Below are 24864 nucleotides of genomic sequence, written 5' to 3'. Positions count from 1 at the left end.
GCGCCGAAGAATTGATGCTTTTGAACTGTGGTGTTGGAGAAGACTCTTGAGAGTCCCTTGGACTGCAAGGAGATCCAACCAGTCCATCCTAAAGGAGATCAGTCCTGGGTGTTCATTGGAAGGACTGATGTTGAAGCTGAAACTCTAATACTTTGGCCTCCTCATGCAAAGAATTGACTCATTGGTAAAAACCCTAATGCTGGGAAGGATTGGGGGCAGGAGGAGAAGGGGACGACAGAGGATGAGATGGCTGGATGGCATCACTGACTTGATGGACATGAGTTTGGGTGAACTCCGGGAGTTGGTGATGGACAGGGAGGCCTGGAGTGCTGCAATTCATGGGGTCGAAAAGAGTCGGACACGACTGAGCGACTGAACTGAACTGAACACTGGGGTGCAGGCATCTTTTAACCTGAAAGACATCTGGTCCCTCTCCCCACTTTTTGTGAGAAATTCCCTGAATGAGCAAGGTCTGAGAGCCAACCCATGGCCTGACAAGTTATGTTCTCCTTCCCAGGCTCAGGGAAGGTGTGCATATGTAGAAAGAACAGGACTCTGTGTGTGTTTGTCCTGGAGGTCTGGAAAACCCACGAGCTGACCTGCAAAAGGGCAAGATACCAGTTCTGGGGCCTTAGCCCCCCTGGCCCTGCAGCCCCTTCCCACGCTCTGATCTGTGGCTTTCCTAAAGCATTCTGGACTGCTTCTCTTAAAGAGTCTCTGGTACCTGGAGAGCTCAGGCCCTGAGGTCCTATCACTTCTCTGACAGTGCTTCCAATTGGCTGCATTTTAGTCCTTAGCTCCCATCCCCATCTGAGGCTCTCTCACATCAGCCTGTTACCCAACTCTCTGGATCCCTGGCCTGTGCATTTCCCACAGAGCCATGGGTAAAGGTACAGAACCTGAAGCCTTGCCCCAGGAGGGAGCAGTCCCCAGGCCCCACCCTGCCCCTCCTTCCTGAGTCACTTTATCTCCCTTCCCAGTTGCTGACAGGTCCCTTTGGTTTATGGTCAAGGAGAGGGAACCACTCCACCTGTAAATCATTTTCCCCACCCTTCTTTATCCTCCCCTAGCTCTTGCCCCTCCCTCTCTTCTGGTCCTAACCACCAGTGCCCCCTCCCCTCACAGCTGAAAGCTGATATATGACTTGGCAGTTTATTGCATGGAGTCTGGAGCCAGACTGCCTAGATAAATTTTTTTAAGAGCACATTTTATACATTTATTTATTTTGTTGTTCAGTTGTTAAGTCGTATCCAACTCTTTGTGACCCCTTGGACTGCAGTGCAACAGGCTTCCCTGTCCTTCACTATCTCCTACAGTTTGCCCAACTCTTGTCCATTGAGTCAATATTTATTTATGTATCTGGCTGCTCCGGGTGTTTGTTGCAGCATGCGGGACCTTCAGTTGCAGCATGTGAATTCTTAGTTGTAATATATAGGGTCTAGTTCCCTGACCAGGAATCAAACCCAGGCCCCGTGTGTTGGGAGCATAGAATCTTAGCCACTGAACCACCAGGGAAGTCCCTGCCCATATTTTTAAATCCAGACACCACAGTAAACTACCTTTGTGACCTTGTTCTTAAGCAAACTGTTTAACCTCTGTCCTTAATTTCCCTGTGGGGAAACAAATACCTATCTCACACAGTTGTTGTGACTATCAAATGAATTAATATTTATGCAGTGCTTGGTAAGCATGAAATGCTCCTGTAGGTATTAACTTCTCCTTTCTGGTGCAGGTCTTGTACTTCCACATCTGCCCCTGCAAGGACACCTGAGATCTTCTTGTTGCTGAATCCAGTAGGCCTCTCCTGAGTCCTCACCTTACTTGGTATCTTTCACTCTTTTTTTAAATTTTATATATTTACTTGGCCACACAGACATGTGGAATCTTAGTTCCCCGACCAGGAATCAAACCTGTGTCCACTTCATTGGAAGTGCAGAGTCTTAACCACTGGATCACCAGAGAAGTCCTGCATCTTTCATTCTTGAAAGACTCCCTTGACCTCTGTGACTTGATACTGTCAAGAGATTCTGACTCTGAACTGCCAAGGGGTAGGCATTTGGGATAGGTGTTCAAATAGGAGCAGCAAGCCTGAGAGCATCCTCTGGAAGATGGAGACTCAGAGAACTCAGAAAAACCTCAGCTTGGTCAGAGGTTGTGAGCATCTTGTGGGGAGGAGAAAGGGCACTAGTAAGAGGGACTGAGAGATGAGTAGAGTAGGACAGATGCAAGGACAGAGAACTAGTGACTCCCAGAAGAGTCAGGCAGGGGAATTCGCTGGCAGTCCAGAGGTTACATTTCCACTGCTGGGGGCACAGATTTGATCCCTGATTGAGGAACTAAGATCCTGCATGCCATGCGGCCAAAGAATAAATTAAAAAGTCATGCAGTGGTGAATAGTGGAGTCAGGCATCTTGGGTTCAGATCTTGGCTCTGCCCCTTAACCTTGGGCAAGAGGCTTAACCCCATGAGCCTCAGTTTCCTCATCTGTGAAATGTAGATAATAATTCCATCATAAGGTTACTGTGAGAAGTCCAGAAGATAAATGCTGAGCCCTGTGCCTGGTTTGTGGCAGTGTATAAGACCCATTAATGGCAGCTTATGTGACACTGAAGGAGGAGGCAGAGTAGGCTGGCAGGCCCTTCAGTTACAGCATCCAGGAGGATGTCCTCTTGATGCCTGGGCTCCCAGAGGAGGGCGCCAGAACCTTGTTATCCTTCCAAGGGGAGGAGACAGTATGCCACCCCAAAATGCGCCACGTTGGCATATTGGTTACTTTGAGCTAAATAGGCACTTGAAAAATTGCAAATGCAGGGAGAGGCTTTCTCTGAACTCACCTTATCTGCCTGAAGAGGGAGCCTCCAAAGAAACTCAATCATCACAAATCCCCTTTCTGGGAGTTTCATCTCATATCACAGGAAGTCTATATCACATCCAGACCAACTTTGTCATAAACTGTCATATCTCCCACCCATTCTTCTAAGGGCCCATACCTCTTTCCTGTAAATTATTTACTCTCCCCTAAGAGGCCTACATTCCCCTACCCCTTTCTCTATTCAGTTGGTATTTAAACCTCAATTCTAAGCCACATGGAGGAGTTATTCATTTTCCCCTGGAATATCCCCCATGTATAGGTTTCCCATACTGTTCATGGGGTTCTCAAGGCAAGAATACTGAAGTGGTTTGCCACTCCCTTCTCCAGTGGACCACATTTTGTCAGAACTCTCCACCACAATCCGTCCACCTTGGGTGACCCTACATGGCATGACTCATAACTTCACTGAGTTAGACAAGGCTGTGGTCCACTTGATCAGTTTGATCAGTTTTCTGTACTTGTGGTTTTCACAATCTGGTTTCTGTCTGTCCTCTGATGGGTAAGGATAAGAGGCTTATGAAAGCTTCCTGATGGGGGAAACTGATTGTGGAAGAAACTGGGTCTTGTTCTGATGGGCGGGGCCATGCTCCAAAAATCTTTAATCCAATTTTCTGTTTATGGACAGGGTTGTGTTCCTTCCCTATTGTTTGACCTGAGACCAAACTATGGTGGAGGTAATGAAGAAAATGGCGACCTCCTTCAAAAGGTCCCATGCAGGCATTGCGCACTCAGTGCCCCCAACCTTGCAGCAGGCCACAACCCACGCCTCCACCGGAGACTCCAGGACACTCACAGGCAAGTCTAGGTCAGTCTCTTGTGAGGTCACTGCTCCCTTCTCTTGGGTCCTGGTGTATGCAAGGTTTTGTTTGTGCCCTTCAAGAGTCTGTTTCCCCAGTCCTATGTAAGTTCTGGCAGCTCTAGGGTGGGGCTAATGACGACCTCCTCCAAGAGGGCTTATGCCACACCCAGGTCTGCTGCACCCAGAGCCCCTGCCCCTGCAGGGCTGCTGCTGACCCGTACCTCCACAGGAGACACTCAGACACTCAAGGCAGGTCTGGCTCAGTCTGTGTGGGGTCTCCTGGTGTGCACAGGTTTTGCTTGAGCCCTCCAAGCATCTCTGGTGGGTATGGGATTTGATTCTAAACGTGACTTTGCCTCTCCTACCATCTTGTTGGGGCTTCTCCTTTGCCCTCAGATGTGGAGTATCCTTTTTTTTTTAGTGGGATCCAACATTCACCTATGCAATATTGCTCTTTACAGCATCGGACCTTGCTTCTATCACCAGTCACATCCATAGCTGGGTATTGTTTTTGCTTTGACTCCATCCCTTCATTCTTTCTGTATTTATTTCTCCACTGATCTCCAGTAGCATACTGGGCACCTACTGACCTGGGGAGTTCCTCTTTCAGTATCCTATCATTTTGCCTTTTCATACTGTTCATGGGGTTCTCAAGGCAACAATACTGAAGTGGTTTGCCATTCCCTTCTCCAGTGGACCACATTCTGTTAGACCTCTCCACCATGACCCGCCCGTCTTGGGTTGCCCCACGGGCATGGCTTAGTTTCATTGAGTTAGACAAGGCTGTGGTCCTAGTGTGATTAGATTGACTAGTCTTCTGTGAGTATGATTTCAGTATGTCTGCCCTCTGATGCCCTCTTGCAACACCGACCATCTTTAGAAAAGGCAGAGGAACCAGAGATCAAATTGCCAACATCCGCTGGATCATGGAAAAAGCAAGAGAGTTCCAGAAAAACATCTATTTCTGCTTTATTGACTATGCCAAAGCCTTTGACTGTGTGGATCACAATAAACTGTGGAAAATTCTGAAAGAGATGGGAATACCAGACCACCTGACCTGCCTCTTGAGAAATCTGTATGCAGGTCAGGAAGCAACAATTAGAACTGGACATGGAACAACAGACTGGTTCCAAATAGGAAAAGGAGTACGTCAAGGCTGTATATTATCACCCTGCTTATTTAACTTCTTTGTAGAGTACATCATGAGAAACGCTGGACTGGAAGAAACACAAGCTGGAATCAAGATTGCTGGGAGAAATATCAATAACCTCAGATATGCAGATGACACCACCCTTATGGCAGAAAGTGAAGAGAACTAAAAAGCCTCTTGATGAAAGTGAAAGTGGAGAGTGAAAAAGTTGGCTTAAAGTTCAACATTCAGAAAATGAAGATCATGGCATCCGGTCCCATCACTTCATGGGAAATAGATGGGGAAACAGTGGAAACAGTGTCAGACTTTATTTTTGGGGGCTCCAAAATCACTGCAGATGGTGACTGCAGCCATGAAATTAAAAGACGCTTACTCCTTGGAAGGAAAGTTATGACCAACCTAGATAGCCTATTCAAAAGCAGAGACATTACTTTGCCAACAAAGGTTCGTCTAGTCAAGGCTATGGTTTTTCCTGTGGTCATGTATGGATGTGAGAGTTGGACTGTGAAGAAGGCTGAGTGCCGAAGAATTGATGCTTTTGAACTGTGGTGTTGGAGAAGACTCTCGAGAGTCCCTTGGACTGCAAGGAGATCCAACCAGTCCATTCTGAAGGAGATCAGCCCTGGGATTTCTTTGGAGGGAATGATGCTGAAGCTGAAACTCCAGTACTTTGGCCACCTCATGTGAAGAGTTGACTCACTGGAAAAGACTCTGATGCTGGGAGGGATTGGGGGCAAGAGGAGAAGGGGATGACAGAGGATGAGATGGCTGGATGGCATCACTGACTCGATGGACGTGAGTCTGAGTGAACTCCGGGAGCTGGTGATGGCGTGCTGCGATTCATGGGGTCACAAAGAGTCGGACACGATTGAGTGACTGAACTGAACTGAACATTCTCCTGTCAATGAGTGAAGAAGTTGGCTTAAAATTCAACATTCAGAAAACTAAGATCATGGCATCTGGTCTCATCACTTCATGGAAAATAGATGGGGAAACATTTTTTTGGTCTCCAAAATCACTGCAGATGGTGACTGCAGCCTTGAAATTAAAAGACAGTTGCTCCTTGGAAGAAAAGCTACGACCAACCTAGACAGCATAGTAAAAAGTGGAGACATTACTTTGCTGACAAAGGTCCGTCTAGTCAAAGCTATGATTTTCCCAGTAGTCATGTATGGATGTGAGAGTTGGACTATAAAGAAAGCTGGGTGCTGAAGAATTGATGCTTGTGAACTGTGGTATTGGAGAAGACTCTTGAGAGTCCCTTGGACTGCAAGGAGATCCAACCAGCCAATTCTAAAGGAAATCAGACCTGAACATTAATTGGGAGGACTGATGCTGAAGCTGAAATTCCAATACTTTGGCCACCTGAGACTCATTGGAAGAGACCCTGATGCTGGGAAAGATTGAAGGCAGGAGGAGAAGGGGACGACAGAGGTTGAGATGGTCTTTCCCCAGTCGCATCACCGACTCAATGGACATCAGTTTGAGCAAGCTCCAGGAGTTGGTGAAGGACAGGGAAGCCTGGCGTACTGTAGTCCATGGGGTCGCAAAGAGTTGGACACGACTGAGCGACTGAACTGATGGGCTTCCCAGGCAGCGCTAGTGGTAAAGAACCTGCCTGCCAATGCAGGAGATGTAAAAGACACGGTTCAATCCTTGGTCAGGAAGATTCCTTGGAGAAGGGCATGGCAACCCACTCCAGTATTCTTGTCTGGAGAATCCCATGGACAGAGGAGCCTGGTGGGCTACAGTTCATAGGGTCATAAAGAGTTGGACACCACTGAAGCAACTTAGCATGCACGCACATCCCACATGTATACAGAAGCTCTGCATGTTAATAAACTTGCTTTTGGGGACTTCCCTGGTGGTTCAGTTGTTAAGAATCTGCCTTCCAATGCAGGTTCGATCCCTGGTTGGGGAACTAAGATCCCACATGCCACGGGGCAACTAAGCCTGTGTTTTGCAGCTAGAGAAAAGCCCACACTGCAATGAAGACGTAGTTCAGCCAAAAAAAAAAAGAAAGTTTTTAATTAAAATAAAATAATCCTTTAAAAAAATACATAAACTTGCTTTTTGTTTTTTTGTACTTGTTGTTAATCTCTTTGTTGAAGAGTCCTGTTTGGGTTAGTTTGATTTGGGAATCCAACTTTAGATACTGTAGTTAAGCCAGAAAAGATAAGAATGAGTAAGTCATAAGTAAAGACTAGGGGAAAAGTATTCCGGGCAGAGGGAATAAATGTGCAAAGGCTCAGAGGCAGGAACAGTTCTATTATGTGTGAGAAAGACAGAGAGAAGGCCTCTCTGACTGCAGCAAAGCAGGCAAGAGGAGATTGTTTAGAGAGGTCGACAGGGCCTGACTATGGGGAACTTTATAGACCATCTCAAGGATTCTGAATTTCATTCTCAGACTAAAGGGACACCCCTGAAGAGTTACTTGTAAGAAATGTACCAACTAATAAGATGATAATAATAAAGGAAACTCTGTGTGTGTGTGAGGGGGGCATGTGGGAGAGTATATGGCAACTCTGCCCTACCTGCTCAATTTTTCTGAAAAATCCAAAACCATTCTTAAAAAAATAAAGCCTACCAATAAAAAATACAAAACTGAAAATAAAGAGCCCTGTATGAAAACCTAAGATGGGGAGAGTTTTGACTTCTGCTAACCCCCAGTACCTTAGAATGTGACTATATTTGGAGATAGGACCTTTAAAGAGATAAGTAGGTTAAAACAAGGTCCTCAGGTAGACCCTAATCTTATCTGACTGATGTCTTTAAGAGAAGATGTGATTAGGACACACAGAAAAAGATCATGTGGACTTCCCTGTGGTTCAGACAAGAGTCTACACTGCTATTGCTGTGGGCACTGGTTCAATCCCAAGGAGGGGAAAAAAGGGAGACTGCCATTTACAAACCAAGAGAGGCCTCAGAAGAAATCAACCTTGTCAATACCTTGATCTTGACCTTCCAGCCTCTGGAAGTATGAGAAAATAAATTTCTGTTGTGTAAGTCACCTAGTCTGTAGTAATGTTGTTATGACAACCCTAGAAAACTCATACAAAGGCATTTTGGTTTAGTTTCCAAAACAAAATGGCAATATCGAATAGCTTTATCAAACTATACATCCTCAGCCCCATTTCCCCTTTGGATTTGCTTTTCCTGGCCTTACCTCTACCATCTCCCCATCTGGAAAAGTGTTGACCTATAGAATAAAGACCAAACTCCTGAGGATGGCACTTAAGGCCTTCCTGCCCACCCCCTCTCTCTCTCCCTCTCGTTCATCTGAGCTACTAATATTTCTCCACGTTTCAGGCTGGTTTGGTTCTCCATTCAGGGGACATGGAAGACAAAGTTAGAGAAGTAGACTTTTGTGGGCCTGGTGAGGGATGGGATGGGATGGTCATATGGTGGGAAGATGAAATGGAGACCAGGAAGGTGCTGCAGCAGTAATCCTGATTTGAGAGACTATGACCCAGATTAGGGTGCTTGGGGAACATGGAGTGAACTGCATAGATTTCAGAGATATTTGGGAGATAAAACTGACAGCAATCGAATACTAAATAAATATTTGTTGACTTTCTTGGCCACTCTTTCTAAAGTAAGCTCTTTGGTTACTCTCCTGTTTACTTCCTTCACAGCACTTTTCACAGCCTGCAATTACTTTGTTTATATTTTTGCCTATTGTCTGTTTCCATTAAGCAGAATGTAAACTAAATGAGGGCTGCAACATTGACCAACCTTTTACACACAGTGCTTGGTCACTGACCAAGGGCTCTCAGATCTTTGAGGACTGAATAGGTTAATAAGTGATTGGATGGTACAGAGTGAGCACAGAAAGGCGAAAGGTCAAGGCCAGGAAGAAGCCTGTGATCCTGGGATCCAGAGGGTTTAAGACTCCACCTCTTTACCACCTCATGTGGGTCAGAATGGCCATCGTTTAGAACTCTATAATAAAAAATGCTGGAGAGGGTGTGGATAAAAGAGAAACACCTTAAACTGTTGGTGGGAATGTAACTTGGTGCAGCCACTATGGAAAACAGTATGGATGTTCCTTGAAAAACTTAAAAATAGAGTCGCCATGTGATCCAGCAATCCTACTCCTAGGTATATATCCAGAGAAAATTCTAATTAAAAAAGATACATGCACCTTAATGTTCACTGCAACACTATTTACAATGTCCAAGACATGGAAACAACATATATGTCCACTGACAGATGAATGGAAAAAGATGTGGCACAAATATACAGTGGACTACTGCTCAGCCATAAAAAGAATGAATTAATGCAGTGGCACCCCACTCCAGTACTCTTGCCTGGAAAATCCCATGGACGGAGGAGCCTGGTGGGCTGCAGTCCATGGGGTCGCTAAGGGTTGGACACGACTGAGCAACTTCACTTTTACTTTTCACTTTCCTGCATTGGAGAAGGAAATGGCAACCCACTCCAGTGTTCTTGCCTGGAGAATCCCAGGGACAGGGGAGCCTGGTGGGCTGCCGTCTATGGGGTCGCACAGAGTCGGACACAACTGAAGCGACTTAGCAGCAGCAGCAATATGGATGAATCTAGAAATTATCATACCAAGTGAAGAGATTATCATACCAGAAAGAGAAAGACAAATTCCATATATCATTTATATGTGGAATCTAAAATATGATGCAAACTTACCTATGAAACAGAAATAGACTCGCAGACATAGAAAACAGACTTGTGGTTGCCAAGGGGGAGATGGGTTGGGAGTTTGAGATTAGCAGATGCAAACTATTACACATAGAATAGAAAAACAGTGCAGTCCTACTGTTATAGCATAGGAAACTATGTTGAATATCCTGTGATAAACCATAATGGAAAAGAATATGACAAAGAATGGATGTATTGATATACGTGTAACATAGTCACTTTGCTGTACAATAGAAATTATACAACATTGTAAATCAACTATACTTCAATTAAGTAAATAAATTTAAAAAGGCCCCATCTCTCTGTCTCCGGCCCTGTGAAAGGTGGGCATGGACCAGAGGTTTAGGGGTTCAGGTGGCCCCAGGACCACCTGCCCAATTGTCCTTTGCTAGATTTGAGAAAATACAAGTACCATTCTTCACTTTCTGGCCTCTGGCTGTGGACGCAGGGCAGTGGATGTTTTCAGGGAAAGAGAATAGGCACCCCTCCAGAACATGAGATCTGCCCCTTAAGGGTGTGGGTGTAGGGGTAGCAGAAGATGTGACCTAGCCCGTTACAAAAGCCTTGAATGCCTGGCTGTTTGATCTCAAGACTCAGCATAGGAGCTCAGGCTTCCACCCACACTCCCCACTCCAGGCAAGCCCAGCTGCGAGTATGCAATTCCTCTCAGCCCCTAAAGGGGGCAGCACTGGCCTGGACCTGCGGTCTCTGGCCAAGAGCGTGGGACGAACGCAAATTCTCGCGCACTTAAAGGGTAGGTGACCAACTCGGGCAAAAGTGAGCGGCGTCCCTGCTTCTGCCCTCCAGGTTGGAATGGTGGTCCATCTAGTTGCTGAGGAGACTCCCCATACGCCCAGGCACCCTCGGACTTCAGCATAAGCCCCCAAGGATGGGGGGCGAAAGGACCCCCATTAGAGGGACTCTCAGTCACCAGGACGAGGTAGGAGGGCAGGGACAAATCTGGCTCTTACATCCTGATGGCCACCCACATGGTGACTAGCAGTATGGCTGCGTCTTGAAGGCGGGAGCAGTAGGCTTAGCCTCTGGGTGCGCGGGTGGGAGGAGGAGCTTCTTCTTGACGTAAGGCCTGATGAGGGGCGTGGCTTCTCGGTGACTCGCATGAAGGGGGCGGGCTCTTAATGATGAGACGCCGGGGAGGGGGCAGGCGTTCATTGATAAAAACGCTGGGCTCCCTGGGGCGCGAGCGCGGCGTAGCAAATCCTGGCAGCGCCTCGCGCCGTCTGGGCCTGGCGGAACCCAGAAATTAGCCTGGCCGGCGCTGCGCCGCACCGCCCGCATGGAGCCCGCGGCCGGCTTATTGTCCCCGCGACCCTTCCCTCGTGCGGCCGCCCCGCCAGCGCCCCCGGCCGGACCCGGGCCGCCTGGAAGTCCCAAGCCTGGATCTGAGCCAGAGGTGCTGGCCGAGACTCCGGCACCGGACCCTGGGCGCCTCATCACCGACCCGCGGAGCGGCCGCACCTACTTCAAAGGCCGCCTGTTGGGCAAGGTGAGCTGAGGAGTGGTGCCAGCGAGGGTAGGGGAGCCCTGCCGAATTCTTTGCCCTCGTGGAGCGGGGCGGGGCCGTTTGGCCTCGGCATGGGGACGTCTGCGGGCCAGACCTGCCTGATGCCTTCTCCTTATAGGGGGGCTTTGCCCGCTGCTACGAGGCCACTGACACAGAGACCGGCAATGCCTACGCGGTCAAAGTCATCTCGCAGAGCCGCATTACCAAGCCGCATCAGCGTGAGAAGGTGAGCCAGGGCCCAGGCCCAACGGGCGACGGGTGGGGTGGGAACGGTGACGAGGGAGCCCTTGACGGATGGTAACCCCCCGCCGCCACTGCAGATCCTAAACGAGATTGAGCTGCACCGCGGCCTGCAGCACCGCCACATCGTGCGTTTCTCGCACCACTTTGAGGATGCTGACAACATATACATTTTCCTGGAGCTCTGCAGCCGAAAGGTGAGGGATGGTAGAGGTAGGGGAGGGAGTAGGGACCTTAAGATCCAAAGTTGGAGCCCTGTTCTTCCTCGGCGAGCACACGGAGGGAGGGTCGGGGAGGGCGGACGAGGGGCTGAGGCCGCCGCTCTCTGCAGTCCCTGGCCCACATCTGGAAGGCCCGGCACACCCTGTTGGAGCCAGAGGTGCGCTACTACCTTCGGCAGATCCTTTCCGGACTCAAGTACTTGCACCAGCGGGGCATCTTGCACCGGGACCTCAAGCTAGGTGAGACTCCTGGGCCAACAGGATGGGGGGCTGGGGAGGCAGAGAAAAAGGCGTCTGACACATTTCTCCGCCCCTGTTCAGGAAATTTTTTTATCACTGAAAACATGGAACTGAAGATGGGGGATTTTGGACTGGCAACCCGGTTGGAGCCCCCAGAGCATAGGAAGAAGTGAGTGTTTGGGTGGGGGCGGGGGGGATGGCCACAGTCTGTGTGACACAGATGACGTGAGTGACAGACACTGAGTATATATCTGTAGGAGGCACGATGATTGCCTGATGTGACCGTGTGATTGATGGGAGGGTGGTGTGTGTGGGTGTGTGTGTGTGTGTGTGAACGTGGCGGTGGCAGCCTTGGTTCCTGGGAATGGTGGAGAGGCTGCTGGTCCTATGGGTGTCTGAGTCCTTAAGATGGATGGGGTGTAAGGATTCTTGAAGGTATGACCAGTCCTGCGTGTGAGTGTGGATGGTGACATAAGCAGTGTGTGTGTGAGACAGACTGAGTGTGGAGATGGTGGACATGACACTCTGTGTCAGAAAACCCTGCTGTGGCCATGAGGACTGGGAGTGTAACACAGCATGTGTGGCAGTAGTGTTCATGGGGGGTGTGACAGTTGATGTTAGTGTGTACAGCACAGACCACAGGAGGTGACCGCCTGTGGTGGGAGTAGGGGAAGGAGGAAGGCATCAGTGATGTACCCTCTGTTGACCTGGAGGAGGGGCTGGGTTAGGGGTCAGGAACTCCCCAGTCCTGCAGAGTCGCTGAGCAGCTGGGCCAGGCGGGTGGGCAGGGACTCAGCTGCCATCCCCGGCTCCATTGTCTCAGAACAAACAGGAGTTCTCTGGCCTTTGGTGACAGGCAGCTGCTTTGTCTGGACTCTCAGTGGGGGCAGGGATGAGGGGCCAGGCAGGCTGCCTCTGAACCTTGCCCTCTCCTCCTCCCTATCCCCTGTCAGGACCATCTGTGGTACCCCCAACTATGTGGCCCCAGAAGTGCTGCAGAGACAGGGCCACGGCCCGGAGGCAGATGTGTGGTCCCTGGGCTGTGTCATGTGAGTGCCAGGGTGATGTGTACACAGAGGGTGCCTGGGAGGCCTATGTTCCACTTCACTCCTGACCACCTTTTCTCTGCCCCACAGGTACACGCTGCTATGTGGGAGTCCCCCCTTTGAGACCGTTGACCTGAAGGAGACGTACCGCTGCATCAAGCAGGTTCACTACACGCTGCCTGCCAGCCTCTCATTGCCTGCCCGGCAGCTCCTGGCCGCCATCCTTCGAGCTTCACCCCAAGACCGCCCCTCAATTGACCAGATCCTGCGCCACGACTTCTTTACCAAGGTTTGTGGCGCCCCAGACACAGCCAGTCTGCAGATTCCCCAGAGATTGAATTGGGAGCAGGTGACAGGACCCCTGGGCTGCTCTTCTCTGCTCACATGCTTTCTCTCCTCAGGGCTACACCCCGGACCGGCTCCCTGTCAGCAGCTGTGTGACAGTCCCAGACCTGACACCCCTTAACCCAGCTAGGATTCTGTTTGTCAAAGTTACCAAGAGCCTCTTTGGGAGAAAGAAGAATAAGAGTAAGTCCGAGACATCAGTGGATTTGAGGGTACAGAGCAGCAGGGGGCTTGTCACATACATGTGGGGGTGTGAGTGTAGGGTCCCTGGGGACCCCTGGGGATAGCATGCATTACACAGGCACTTGTCTACACCTAACTGTGTCATCTCTTCGGGAAGCAGGGGGTCTGGGCAGGATTCTGAGGGTTCTATCTCCCCCCACCCAGATAAGAACCGTCCGGAGGAGCGGGACGAGGTCTCCTGTTTGGTGAATGGCCTCACTCGGACGTCCATCGGCCATCAGGATGCCAGGCCCGAGGTGAGGTGCTTACGTGGATGGTGTTCCCCTGACTCACCCCCACCCTCGCAGCTGCAGGAAGCCTGGGATAAAAGAGGCTGGTGAAGCATTTAGCCTCGTGGTGGCCTAATTGGCTGTGTCTCATCGGTCAGGCAGGGTGACCTGGGGTGCCCGGGGTGCCAGGGCAGGGCGAGCCATGGACTCTCAAGGATCTGGATTTCGGGGCCTGTCTCACTCCTTTCCCCTACCCAACTCTCCAGGCTCCAGCAGCTTCAGGTCCAGCCCCCCTCAGCCTGGTAGAGACAGCACCTGAAGACAGTTCACCCCGTGGGACGCTGGCAAGCAGTGGAGATGGTGAGCCACCAGGAGGGTGACGGGTGCTCAAGGTTGCGGGGGCTGAGTCCAAGCCCTGAGGGAAGGGGTGGGTGGAGAGTCATTGTCTAGGGCTTGTGGGATTATTGCCTAATTCTCAGTGCCCTGTTCCCTTTAGGGTTTGAAGAAGGTCTGACTGTGGCCACAGTGGTGGAGTCAGCCCTCTGTGCTCTGAGAAACTGCCTGGCCTTCATGCCCCCAGGTGAGGCTGGGGCCTGGCATGTGTGAATGGTGGTGGGAGTCCTTTTACTGGGAAGCCAGGAACAAGTCCTCATTCCTACCTCTTCTATGACAGCTGAACAGAACCCAGCTCCCCTGGCACAACCAGAACCTCTGGTGTGGGTCAGCAAGTGGGTTGACTACTCCAACAAGTTTGGCTTTGGGTATCAACTGTCCAGCCGCCGTGTGGCTGTGCTCTTCAACAACGGCACACACATGGCCCTGTCGGCCAACAGAAAGTAAGTGCTATCATGGGGTGCCTTGTATCCAGGCCTCTGTACTCAGCGGTGCTGCAACTTGGTGTGTGTTCCTGGGCTCCTGGTCCTGCAGTCTCTGAGGAGGGGGTCTGTCTGCTTCCTCCAGGACTGTGCACTACAACCCCACCAGCACTAAGCACTTCTCCTTCTCTGTGGGTGCCGTGCCTCGGGCTCTGCAGCCTCAGCTGGGTGTCCTGAAGTATTTCGCCTCCTACATGGAGCAGCGCCTCATGAAGGTTTGTGGACTGGGTCTGGGGTGGGGGTGGTACATTCAGGACTAACACATCCTGATCCCCTCCTAGTCCCCTTTGGGGGTAGGTGGACAGTGGGGTGGGTGTTGAAGCTAGAAGCTGACCCTCTAAAGGAGACATGAATAGGGAGAGGACTGACTGGTGTCAGACAAGTGACTGGCCCCTGTTCCCAGGGTGGAGATCTGCCCAGTGTGGAAGAGGTGGAGGTGCCTGTGCCCCCACTCCTACTGCAGTGGGTCAAGACCGATCAGGCCCTACTCATGCTCTTTAGTGATGGCACCATTCAGGTAAGAGCTCCGCCTGGAGTTGGGGGTGAGGACTGGGAGGTCCAGGGTGCTGGGGAGGAAACGATGTGGGCCCTAGGCCCTGATCAGTGCCGCCCTCCTGTGCACAGGTGAACTTCTACGGAGACCACACCAAGCTGATCCTCAGTGGCTGGGAGCCCCTCCTTGTGACTTTCGTGGCCCGCAATCGCAGTGCTTGTACTTACCTCGCTTCCCACCTTCAGCAGCTGGGCTGCTCCCCAGATCTGCGGCAGCGGCTTCACTATGCTCTGCGCCTGCTCCGGGACCGCTGCCCGGTCTAGGCCAGAGTCTGCAGGCCCGGCCACCTCTCAAGCCCTCAGGCCTGAGGTCTGTGCCTCTCAGGCTCTGGCCCTCGCCTTTGTGGCCCTCCCTGTTCCTTTGGTGCCTCACTGGGGGCTCCGGGCCGAATCCCCCAGGGAATCAGGGACCAGCTTTACTGGGGTTGGAGGCGGCCTCCCACCCCTTCTCCAAGAAAAGCCTGAGCCTTAGCCCCCCACTAGGGGGCGTTATTTATGGACCACTTTTATTTATTGACATTTATTTATTGGGATGTGAGCCCCACGAAGGGCCTCCTTCTGGGATAATAAACCGTTTTTGCAGAACTCGAGGGCCTCCTCACTCGCAGTAGAGTCCGTGGACCGTGGCCACGGCGAAGAGCGAGGCGTTGGTGACGGCAGCCGAGGCCAACCCGTCGCACGCGGCGTCCCAGAGCGCGCGGCTGACCACGCGGACGCCCTGGCCCGCGCGCTGCCCCAGCACCACGCTGCACACCAGCTTGTAGCGCGGCGGGCTGAGCTCGCGCAGGCGCCTGCGCACCAGCTCGCACAGCTCCTGCGCCAGCCGCCCGGCCTCCGCGCCTGAGTAGCATGCGTCCCGCAGTCCCTCGGCCAACGCTGCCTCCAGGGCCTGCTGTGCGCGCGCAGTCTCCCAGCGCTCCCCCGGCGCTGGCTCCGTGCGGTACGAGGGTGCCATCCGGCGGGCGGGTGCCAGGGGCAAGCCAGAGAAGCTGACTCGCGAGCCTAGAGGGGGCACGGGGCCCAGGGATGGGCGTCGACCCCCAGGGCCTGCACTTGGCCCAGCCAGTGAGTTGCGGCGTGAAAAGGACAAGACCGGACCTAGCACGGAGCCACGGCGGGAGGCCGGGCCCAGGCCAGCTGGTCGGGTTCCATCAATGCTGGGCAGGTGGCCTAGAGGCCGCGCTGCTGATAGTTTCAGCCCATGATCTTTGGCCTCCTCCTCCTCCTGGCGTCCGGGGGCCACAGGCCTGCCAGCCATGGACCTGCCGGCTGGAAGACCCACACTTGGATGGGGTGGCCCTCACTAGCTGTCTTTGTACACCATCTAGTCTCTTACTTAGTGATGAGTTTTTACCCTCTAATCCCTCCTTACCTGTGTTTTTCGGACCGGTGAATCAAATAGTTCCCAGCTGCGTGGATTCCTGGGTGCTTAGAGCGTTAAGGGCTGTTAGGGACAACAAGGGAATGGACGCTGCTCAGAGTATCATCTCTCTCTCCCTACCCCCTGAGCTCCACTTCACCTGAGCACTATGGACGTTAGAAAAATGAGCTCCAAGTACCCCTCCCCTCCATCTGACTCACCAGCAGAAACGGATGTATCTGCCCTCTGCCTGCGCCTAGACAGTGGCGCCTCCACCCCCTAACCAGAGGGAGGGACAGACAGATCCAGCTCCTTCAGCCCACAGATCCTTCTAGCCCCCTTGAGTCTTGAATCCAGCCATCCTCCACCCCCTCCCTGCTCTTAGGGTGTCTGGCAGAGCCTGGGGCTAGTGACTCAGGATGGTCCTTCCAGCCTGTTTTTGGCTTCCGGCCCTACCTCCAGAGTCAGTTCTGGGAGGGCTGCCCTCTGCCCCAAACTCCTTAGGCACCTGAGCCACCTGCAGCTGTGTCCTCCAGGTGCTCTCCTAACAGTCCTTGCCCGGCTGGCCTGACCGGCAGGTAGGAGGGTAAGGGCCCCTTGCCTGTGTTGTGGAGTTGCCCCGGGTTGCTGGGCAAGCACTCACTCCTCTTCCTGGTTCCCTCTCACCAGTCCTGGCTCCAGCTTAACCTGGGAGTGTTACTGTAAGCATGTGTTGAATGCCGGGTGGCTGAGTCCTCAGGGGAGGGGGATCAACAGGGGGTTAGAGCCTAAGGGCATACAAGTGTGAGTGAAGGGGCAGATGTAGAGGGGGCTCTGGTCAGAAAGGTGTCCCCCTACCCCAGGGCTCTTGAGCCACTGTCCATTTCTCCCCTTATGAAGGCTGGCTCTCTACTTGTGAGCAAGTTGCAGAGGCCTGGGATATGGGGAAACCCTGAGGCTGCTGGGGTGGCTGCTCAGGAATCAGGATCCGGGCCTACAGGAAGGAGCACGTCATGGGCCTATCGTCTCCCCATCAGCCTCAATTAGGACAAACATTTCCGTTCCTTGTATACAGCTAGGGTGGGGCTTGGATGACTTCCTCAGTTCTGGGCTGGGGGAGGGGGAAGGTAGACCCATTGGAACTCAGATCTGATGCAACAGTGATGACTTCACTCCTCAGTGAATCCTGCTGACCTAACTTTTAAGTGTCCTGGCCCTAGCCCCCGCTGTCCACACCTTGTGTGCCCTAGTGCCCAGACTGCCCCAACCCGCACTGTGGTTGCACTTCAGGGACACCAGAGACCATGATGCCTCTGTCAGTGTTGACACCTCCTCACTTGACCCCTCTCTGGGAGGCCCAGGACTGCCACCTCCCAAACAAGCCAGCTCTGGACCCTGAAAATGGTCCACGGGGACAAGGACTTTCCCTGTTAATGGGAGTTCTTCAGGTCTGCTTAACCTGTATGCTTGTAGGGGGAGGGGAGAGAGGGGCAGGAAATTTGAACTCTGAACCCTGGACAGGCAAGGGCCAGGATGCTAAGACCCTCCAACTCTGCTTAGGGCCCCTCTAGGGCTGAAGTTTTCCCTGGGCCTGTGGGAGCTGGGCGGGGCCTCCTCTCTGGCCGGGCTCTAGTTTCCGTGGAAACCCACAGGCTTCCCACCCCAGCGCTGCCTGGGCAGGCTCCCAGCTGGGGCCTCATCCGCAGCCAGCCTCTCCTCCCCAGTCCAGTCTGCTCCACCTCGGCCTCTCTCGGTCCCCTCCCTGAGTCCCCAAGCCTCTAGCCTCTTCCACTGGCCGCTGATGCCTTCTGGGCCTCTCCTGCCTCATTCCTAAACTTTAGCTTCTCAGCAAACAGGCCTCTGGATCTCTTACCCCTCCCTCTCAGGCCTTTCTAGCTCTTCACCAGCTCTAGGGCTCAGCCAGGCCTCCTGCTCCTTCCATGTACTGTCTCTCCCACACGTAACAAGCCTCCTAGGCTGTTCCTCCTGCTTAGTTCCCTGCCCCACACATGGAGACCCCAGGACTGGTTGTGCATGGGGAGGCCGCGCCTTTTTCCACAGCACTCCGGAGCCTCGTCAACAACCCCTTATACAGGTGAGAGGGGCACCTGTCTGTGGGTTTTCCCTAACTGGCTCTGCTGGGACCCATGACTCTGAGGAATCTGAGTACAGAGGAAGTGGAGAATTAGGACTTGACCCTCCTCCCGGGTGAACTCAGCCTGGGGAAGTGGAGTGTAGAGGATGGCTACTGATCACGCAGTATCTGTGATAGCCTGAGAGCCAGAGGTGGGGGTAGTGGGGACTAGTGCTCAGAGCAGCTATGTGACTTCAGGGAAAGGCCTTCCTTTTTTGGATCTTGGGCTCCTGGCAGAGAAAAGCCCTCTGCCCTCTGGATCCTGAGAAATGGAGTGTAACTTGAGTGCCTCCCTGGGGAGGCAGAGGAGCAGACAATCCTATTCTGGGAACTGGGGACTTATAAGGGGAACAAAGCTCAAGAGATTGAGCCAGAGTCACAGACAGGAAGTAGTTCAAGCGCACTGCCTGGGGCTCACTGCCTGTAGTGTCTCTAACCGGGGACCAAGTACAGGGGCAGGGCCGGTCAGAGGAACCAGAATGCAGCTTTCTGTCTCCACCGCTTCAGAGCTGGGGTCCTCCCACAGGTTGGCGATTTCTGTAACCCTACTGCTTTGGGCGTCACAGTCTGGTCTGAGCAGTGGACCGCCCCCCCGGCCCCACCGCCCACCTGCCCCCCAGGCCTTGGATGTGAGCCTAGAAGGCTCCAGGAAGCTCAGGCTTCATCATCTGTCCCTTACCCACTGTGCTGTTCAGAGGCCCAGCAGCTGGGGCCGGAAGTGATCATGAAAATGGAAAATGTGGTCTGGCCCCATGATAGTGCATCACTGACGTGTCTGTTTGCAGTCAGTGCCCTCCACACCCTCCTCCTCCCCCCTCCTGTCTGGAGGAGGCTGAAAAGGCTGAGTTTGCAGTCTGGAGAAGCCAAAAAGAGTTTCCCTTCACCAGAGTCACAGGCTGGGGAGGAGAGGGACATTGGGATTGATCTTGTTTCAGCCCTGGTGCCCCCTCAGTGATCAAACATAGCCACCTAATGTTAGCCACCCTAGGGTTTGGGATGAGCATCTCATTTCAGGGATGAGAAACCTGAGAGGCAGTAGGTCAGAAATCTCTTCCCTAGGCTTCTCTTGCCTAGCTGGAGCTGTGTTTAGAACCCGGCCTGTGTGACCCAGACCTTTTGCTAGAGGGACTGCCTCTTATATGGCAGATAAGGAAACGGAGGCCCAGAGAGGGCAAAGGCAAAGTCTAGAGTTACACAGAGACTCTAGCCTCTTCTTTCTGGCGCTCTGCCCTTCTCTCCCACAGTGATGTTCGCTTTGTGGTTGGTCAAGAACGGCAGGAGGTGTTTGCCCACCGGTGCTTGCTGGCGTGTAGATGCAACTTCTTCCAGCGACTTCTGAGCTCAGAGCCAGGCCCTGGGGTGCCTAGCCCTGTGGTGCTGAGTACCGTGCCAGCTGAGGCCTTCCTGGCAGTGCTGGAGTTTCTGTATACCAACAGTGCCAAGCTGCAACGCCACTCTGTGAGCCCACTGGGCAAGGGTCTGGGTGGGCAAGTTCTGGGTGGCTGAGGGGCAGGAAGACTCTCTTCTACCATGCCAACCACTCACTCTGCAGGTGCTTGAGGTGTTGACAGCGGCTGTGGAGTATGGGCTGGAGGAACTTCGAGAGGTGGGTTCATGGGCAGCCGTCTCCTTTCCCCTGTCTCTTATGGGCGCGGTTCACACCCTGCCTCACACACCCGCTAACGTGGAGAGGAATGTGCACCAATACAGAAAGAAGTATGGGTATCTCTATATAAACAGGCATTGATGCATGCCTATGCGCAAAAGGATATGTGTGCCCTGTGGGGGCATATGGGGGTGTAGATACCAGGATAAGCTAGCCTTGATCCCTGTTCTTCAAAGAGAGACAGGCACAAGAAAAACGCTTAACCCAGTGGCATAAGAAGTGGACAGAGAAGGGCATATGGTGCTGAGACTGTACAGAGAGTCTCTCTAGTCTCACCACGAAGGAGAAGAGGGGAATACTTCCTGGAGAAGGAAACATTTGTGTTGCATCGGGTAGAATAGGTAAGATTTTTATTCAGCGGGGAGAGGAAAGATGGTATTCTAGTCACAGAGGCACAAAAAGAACTGGTGAGACATCTAGTGTAGCTAGACTAAGAGGACTAAGAGTGTGAAAGGAAGAGAGGAAGAAATGAGATTGGAGAGGGTGCCAGGAGCTGGTTCCTGTAGGACCTTCAAGAATTTGGACTTCCTTTACCCAGAGGGCAGTGGAGTTTCAGTGGAGGTTTCAGGTAGTGAGGATTTGGAAGCTAAGAAGAGAAGGGATTGGGAGCCATGGGAAGGGCTCACCAGTCCCATAGGGACAGGGGTGGCAGTGGTTGCCCAGGAGAGAAATGCCTGCCTTTGAGAGAAGTGGAACTGGCACTGTTCACAGGTCAGTTGCTGTAGAAACTGAGGTTGCACTAGCAACCGGTGTTGTTGTTCAGTGGCTCAGTCATGTCTGACTCTTTGCAACGCCATGGACTGCAGCACAGCAGATGGCCCTGTCCTTCATTATCTCCGAGCTTGCTCAAACTCATGTCCATTGAGTCACTGATGCCATCCAACCATCTCATCCTCAGTCTCCCCCTTCTCCTCCTGCCCTCAATCTTTCCCAGCATCAGGGTCTTTTCCAGTGAGTCTGTTCTATACATCAGGTGGCCAAAGTATTGGAGTTTTGGCTTTGACATCAGTCCTTCCAGTGAATATTCAGGGTTGATTCCCTTTAGGATTGGCTGGTTTGACCCTGTGAACTGGCATTACCCAGGGCTTTTCTGGAAGTCGGGGTGAGAGGGAGATATCACAGATGAATTCAAGTTTCTGGTTAAAATAGTATCTTTGAATTCAGAGAAAAGTGTGGAAAAAGTTAAGTGTCTTGAAAGAAAAGGAGAGTGGAATTTTCACATGGCTCTTATCTAGTCTGATTAGTGAGGAATGTACTAAAAGGTGGGCTGCTGGGCTTGGCTTTGCTATTCCTAGTCTCAGGCCTTGTGATTCCCCGCCTCCCTTGGCCTGGGAGGTCTGCGTAGGCCTGGGGCTGCTAGTAGCCTGGGTGGCTCACTGCTCCAAGGCTGTTCACTGTTTCTGGCCTGGGGCTGGGGCCTTGGAACAGGGACATCTGGGCACAGCCCACCTTCGTTTCTGTTCCCAGCTGTGCCTGGAGTTTGTGGTGAAGGCACTGGACGTGGAGCTGGTTTGCGAGGCCCTGCAGGTGGGTGTTGCTGGACAGGCTTGCAGGAGGTTCCGGTGTGGAGGGCCGGGCTGCCCGGCCTCTCCATGTCCAACCTGACCTCCTTCATTCTGCTCTCAGGTTGCTGTAACCTTTGGCCTGGGACAGCTGCAGGAGCGTTGTGTGGCTTTCATTGAGGCCCACAGCCAGGTACTCCCCACTGCATACTCCCCAGCCCATACCCCTTGTTCTGCTCCTCCCTGACCCAATCGCGGACCCATAGGAGACCCTCCGGACCCGTGGTTTCCTGGAGCTGTCCGCGCCCGCGTTGCTGCCCCTGCTGCGTAGCGACAAGCTGTGTGTGGACGAGGCCGAGCTGGTCCTGGCAGCCCGGAGTTGGGCGCGCGTGGGCGCGGTGAGCAGGGGCTGAAGGGAGTGGGAGGTAGGGGTGCTGAAAGAGGCTCTAGCTGCAGGAACCAGGAGAGCAGGCGGTTGGGCAGGTGCCCCCGCCCGCTCAGGTTCAGTGCTGACGTCCGCAGGCGGTGCTAGAGCGGCCTGTGGCCGAGGTGGCGGCCCCGGTGGTGCGGGAGCTGAGACTGGCCTTGCTGGCTCCGGCAGAGCTGAGCGCCCTGGAAGAACAGAACCGGCGGGAGCCGCTCATCCCGGTGCGGACGCGGGGAACACGTCTCGGATCGTGCTGGGGGAGGCGAGTGGGGCGTGGTCCAGGGTCTGCGGGGTAAGGTGGGCACTGCGGGACTCCTCGGTGATTCGCATCCCTTGCAGGTGGAACAGATCGTGGAGGCGTGGAAGTGTCATGCTCTGCGGAGAGGGGATGCGGCCCGGGGCACCCCGTGCCGCCGCCGGAGGGGCACTCTGCCCCGGGAGCATCATCGCTTTTTGGATCTGCCCTTTAAGTGACCAGTGCCATGACTTGCGAAGCATTCTGCGCCTCTCTTAAACTGCACCTCCCAACACGCTCGGCGCTCAAAGCGGGCTTCCGCTCCCAGAATGCTTCGCAAGTCGGGGCGGGAAGGACCAGTGTGTGCCAAACGCAGGCGCTATGGGTGAGGTTCCGTCGGTGGGCGGGCCTGAACGCCGCGCTCTTCCGCTGAGCCTTGGCTCCAACCCTGCGCAAAGCCCGAAAGCAGTTTCTGTGCCCGCGTGCTCTGGCTCTACAGCCTGTCTCTGAGCACTACCGCCCGCCTCCTTTACTCCTGTAATTCCCACGTATCTTTTCAACTCAGCCCCCTCTTTAACTCCAGACCTGGCTCCTGGCGATCTCTCTCCATATGTCCCACAGACACTTAAGACTCGATCCAAAATTGTGCTTGTCCCTCATCTTTCCCCAGTTCTGCCCCCATCGTGTTTCTCATCTCCATGGGTGCCAAAGCCAGAAACCTAGATGTCATCCTAGCTTTATTCTTCACATTTGCCTCCCATGGCTTCTATTTCTTAAGAGACTGAAAGCAGAATATGCCACCCCAAAATATGCTGTTTTGGCATAGGGTTGTTTTAAGCTGATTATTTTGAGAAAAAGTAGACGTTTTGAAAACAGAAAAGTTACCCTTTTGTAGGGGAAATTTTTATAAACTAAATCTACATTGGTAAGGGTGTCGCCCTCTTTGTACAGAAGGATGACTAATTTACAGGAGACTTCCTGTGAAATAACTAAGATTTGCTTAATAAACCTTGCTTTCGGTGCTTTTTCCTGACGGCTTTCCCATATCTGGCCTCCTCACTTTTCTTTCGTCATTAGCTGAAGGAAGTATTTAAGCAGGTATTTTCAGCCACCTCTGGGAGTTACTGATTTTTCCCTGGGTATCTCCCATGTGTATGTGAGATATACATGTTAATAAACTTCCATTTTTGTTTCTCTGGTTAAGCTGTCTCATTACAAAGGTCTCAGCCAAGAACTCAGAGAATAGAGGGAAAATTATTTTTCCTTTCCTACAAGATCTTTCCAGTTGGTTCAGTTCTCTTACCCCAGTTCAACCAGTCCTATCTGTGGCAGGAATTACTGCCACAGGTTCTTATTAATCTTCTTGCCTTCACTCCAGTGGAGACCTCCTCCCCAACCATTTCCCACAGTGCCTTTTGACCTGTCTAAAACTGTCAGCCCTACGCCCTTTATTTTCTCTATTTACCCACTGCCCTCTGGACAAAATATAATCTGTTTCACTTTTAGAGCACTCAAAATACTGGTGGTTCCAAACATTAGCAAATTTTCTCTCAACAACTACCTTTGCAAAAATTCACTGGTCCTCAGACTTCCCTGGTGACACAGTAGATAAGAATCTGCCTGCCAATGCAGGAGAAACGAGTTCTATCCCTGGTCCGGGAATATTCCACATGCTTTGGAGCAACTAAGGCCGTTGGCCCCAGCTACTGAACCTGGGCTCTAGAGGCCTCAATCCTGTGACTACTGAAGCCTGAGCACTAGACCCTGTGCTCTGCAACAAAAGAAGCTATGGCAATGAAGCTATGGCACACCCCAACGAACAGTAACCCTCACTTGCTGCAACTAGAGAGAGCCCGTGCACAGCAATGAAGACACAGCGCAGCCAAAAAAAAAAAAATACACTGGCATTCTATCCCTGGATTTCCTCTCTTGGTTATTGAGGACTCCCCATGCTCTCCTGCTCTCCTTTCATTTGTTGTGTATTTTGTCTTCCTGAGGATCCAGATCTCCCTGAAGAAAGATCTCTGGGGCCAGGAGTGGAGCCTAATTCATTTCTACTTCCCCAGTCCCTGACACATAATCAGTGCTCTGTAAATATTCAGTGATGACTTTGCTTTCTTATTTAAATATTATTTTATTCCAATAAGATACTATAAATATGAAATTAGGGACTGACTTTATTTTGGCTGTGCCTCTGGACTTGCGGCATCCCTGACCAGGGATCTTTTAATTTAAACTGGTGCCCCCTGCAGTGGAAATGCGGAGTCTTAACCACTGGACCCCCAGGGAAGTCCCTAGTTGATTATTTGGAAAAAAAATAGTTATTCTTCTTTCTCATGGATTTTACATAAAAATATGTTGTAAATGGGTTAAAAAGTTATTTGTTATTGTATTTCTCAAGACTGAAAATGTGATTACCCTTAATACTACCTTAGATAATGAAAACTGAAGAAGAAAAGCTGTAAGTCCTGGAGGCCTGGTTTAATTTAGAGGGCTGGTTAAATTAACTATGGTATAGTCCTTACAGTGATATTTAAAAAAAATCCATGGTCTTTGGTGAGCAAAGCACA

General features: G+C 52.1%; 3 protein-coding genes and 1 long non-coding RNA gene across 5 annotated transcripts; 3 read left to right on the top strand and 1 right to left on the bottom strand.

Annotated features, from left to right (window-relative positions):
* Positions 1 to 144: 144 nt before the first annotated feature.
* LOC113889983 lies at positions 145 to 3587 on the top strand. The gene is made up of 3 exons (XR_003510384.1): positions 145 to 184; positions 1733 to 1824; positions 3498 to 3587. It is a non-coding gene; the product is annotated as an uncharacterized LOC113889983 (long non-coding RNA).
* A 6618-nt stretch (positions 3588 to 10205) lies between these two features.
* PLK3 (polo like kinase 3) lies at positions 10206 to 15576 on the top strand. The gene is made up of 15 exons (XM_027537456.1): positions 10206 to 11002; positions 11139 to 11246; positions 11341 to 11457; positions 11592 to 11721; positions 11803 to 11890; positions 12675 to 12770; positions 12858 to 13056; positions 13169 to 13295; positions 13500 to 13591; positions 13831 to 13924; positions 14061 to 14144; positions 14238 to 14400; positions 14525 to 14654; positions 14843 to 14956; positions 15064 to 15576. Exons 1-15 carry the CDS (start codon positions 10793 to 10795, stop codon positions 15253 to 15255), a joined length of 1944 nt encoding a protein of 647 aa, XP_027393257.1. The 5' UTR covers positions 10206 to 10792; the 3' UTR covers positions 15256 to 15576.
* TCTEX1D4 (Tctex1 domain containing 4) lies at positions 15515 to 16948 on the bottom strand. Of its 2 annotated transcripts, none has more exons than XM_027537460.1 (3): positions 16860 to 16948; positions 16364 to 16435; positions 15515 to 16260 (listed from the first exon to the last, which is right to left on the bottom strand). In XM_027537460.1, the coding sequence occupies exon 3, from the start codon at positions 16247 to 16249 to the stop codon at positions 15590 to 15592; it is 660 nt and encodes a 219-aa protein (XP_027393261.1). In that variant the 5' UTR covers positions 16250 to 16260; positions 16364 to 16435; positions 16860 to 16948; the 3' UTR covers positions 15515 to 15589. The 2 variants fall into 2 exon arrangements, with proteins under 2 accessions (XP_027393261.1, XP_027393260.1); XM_027537459.1 differs by having other exon boundaries at positions 16808 to 16898.
* A 1050-nt stretch (positions 16949 to 17998) lies between these two features.
* BTBD19 (BTB domain containing 19) lies at positions 17999 to 23493 on the top strand. Its single transcript, XM_027537458.1, has 8 exons — positions 17999 to 18425; positions 19709 to 19922; positions 20017 to 20070; positions 21598 to 21657; positions 21757 to 21825; positions 21899 to 22030; positions 22155 to 22280; positions 22399 to 23493. Exons 1-8 carry the CDS (start codon positions 18340 to 18342, stop codon positions 22531 to 22533), a joined length of 876 nt encoding a protein of 291 aa, XP_027393259.1. The 5' UTR covers positions 17999 to 18339; the 3' UTR covers positions 22534 to 23493.
* The last annotated feature ends 1371 nt before the right edge of the window (positions 23494 to 24864 follow it).

This window comes from Bos indicus x Bos taurus, chromosome 3, assembly GCF_003369695.1.
Source record: "Bos indicus x Bos taurus breed Angus x Brahman F1 hybrid chromosome 3, Bos_hybrid_MaternalHap_v2.0, whole genome shotgun sequence".
NCBI classification, from domain to species: Eukaryota; Metazoa; Chordata; class Mammalia; order Artiodactyla; family Bovidae; genus Bos; species Bos indicus x Bos taurus.
Note: the sequence above shows the minus strand (reverse complement) of the source record. Positions and strands in the feature narration are given on the sequence as shown.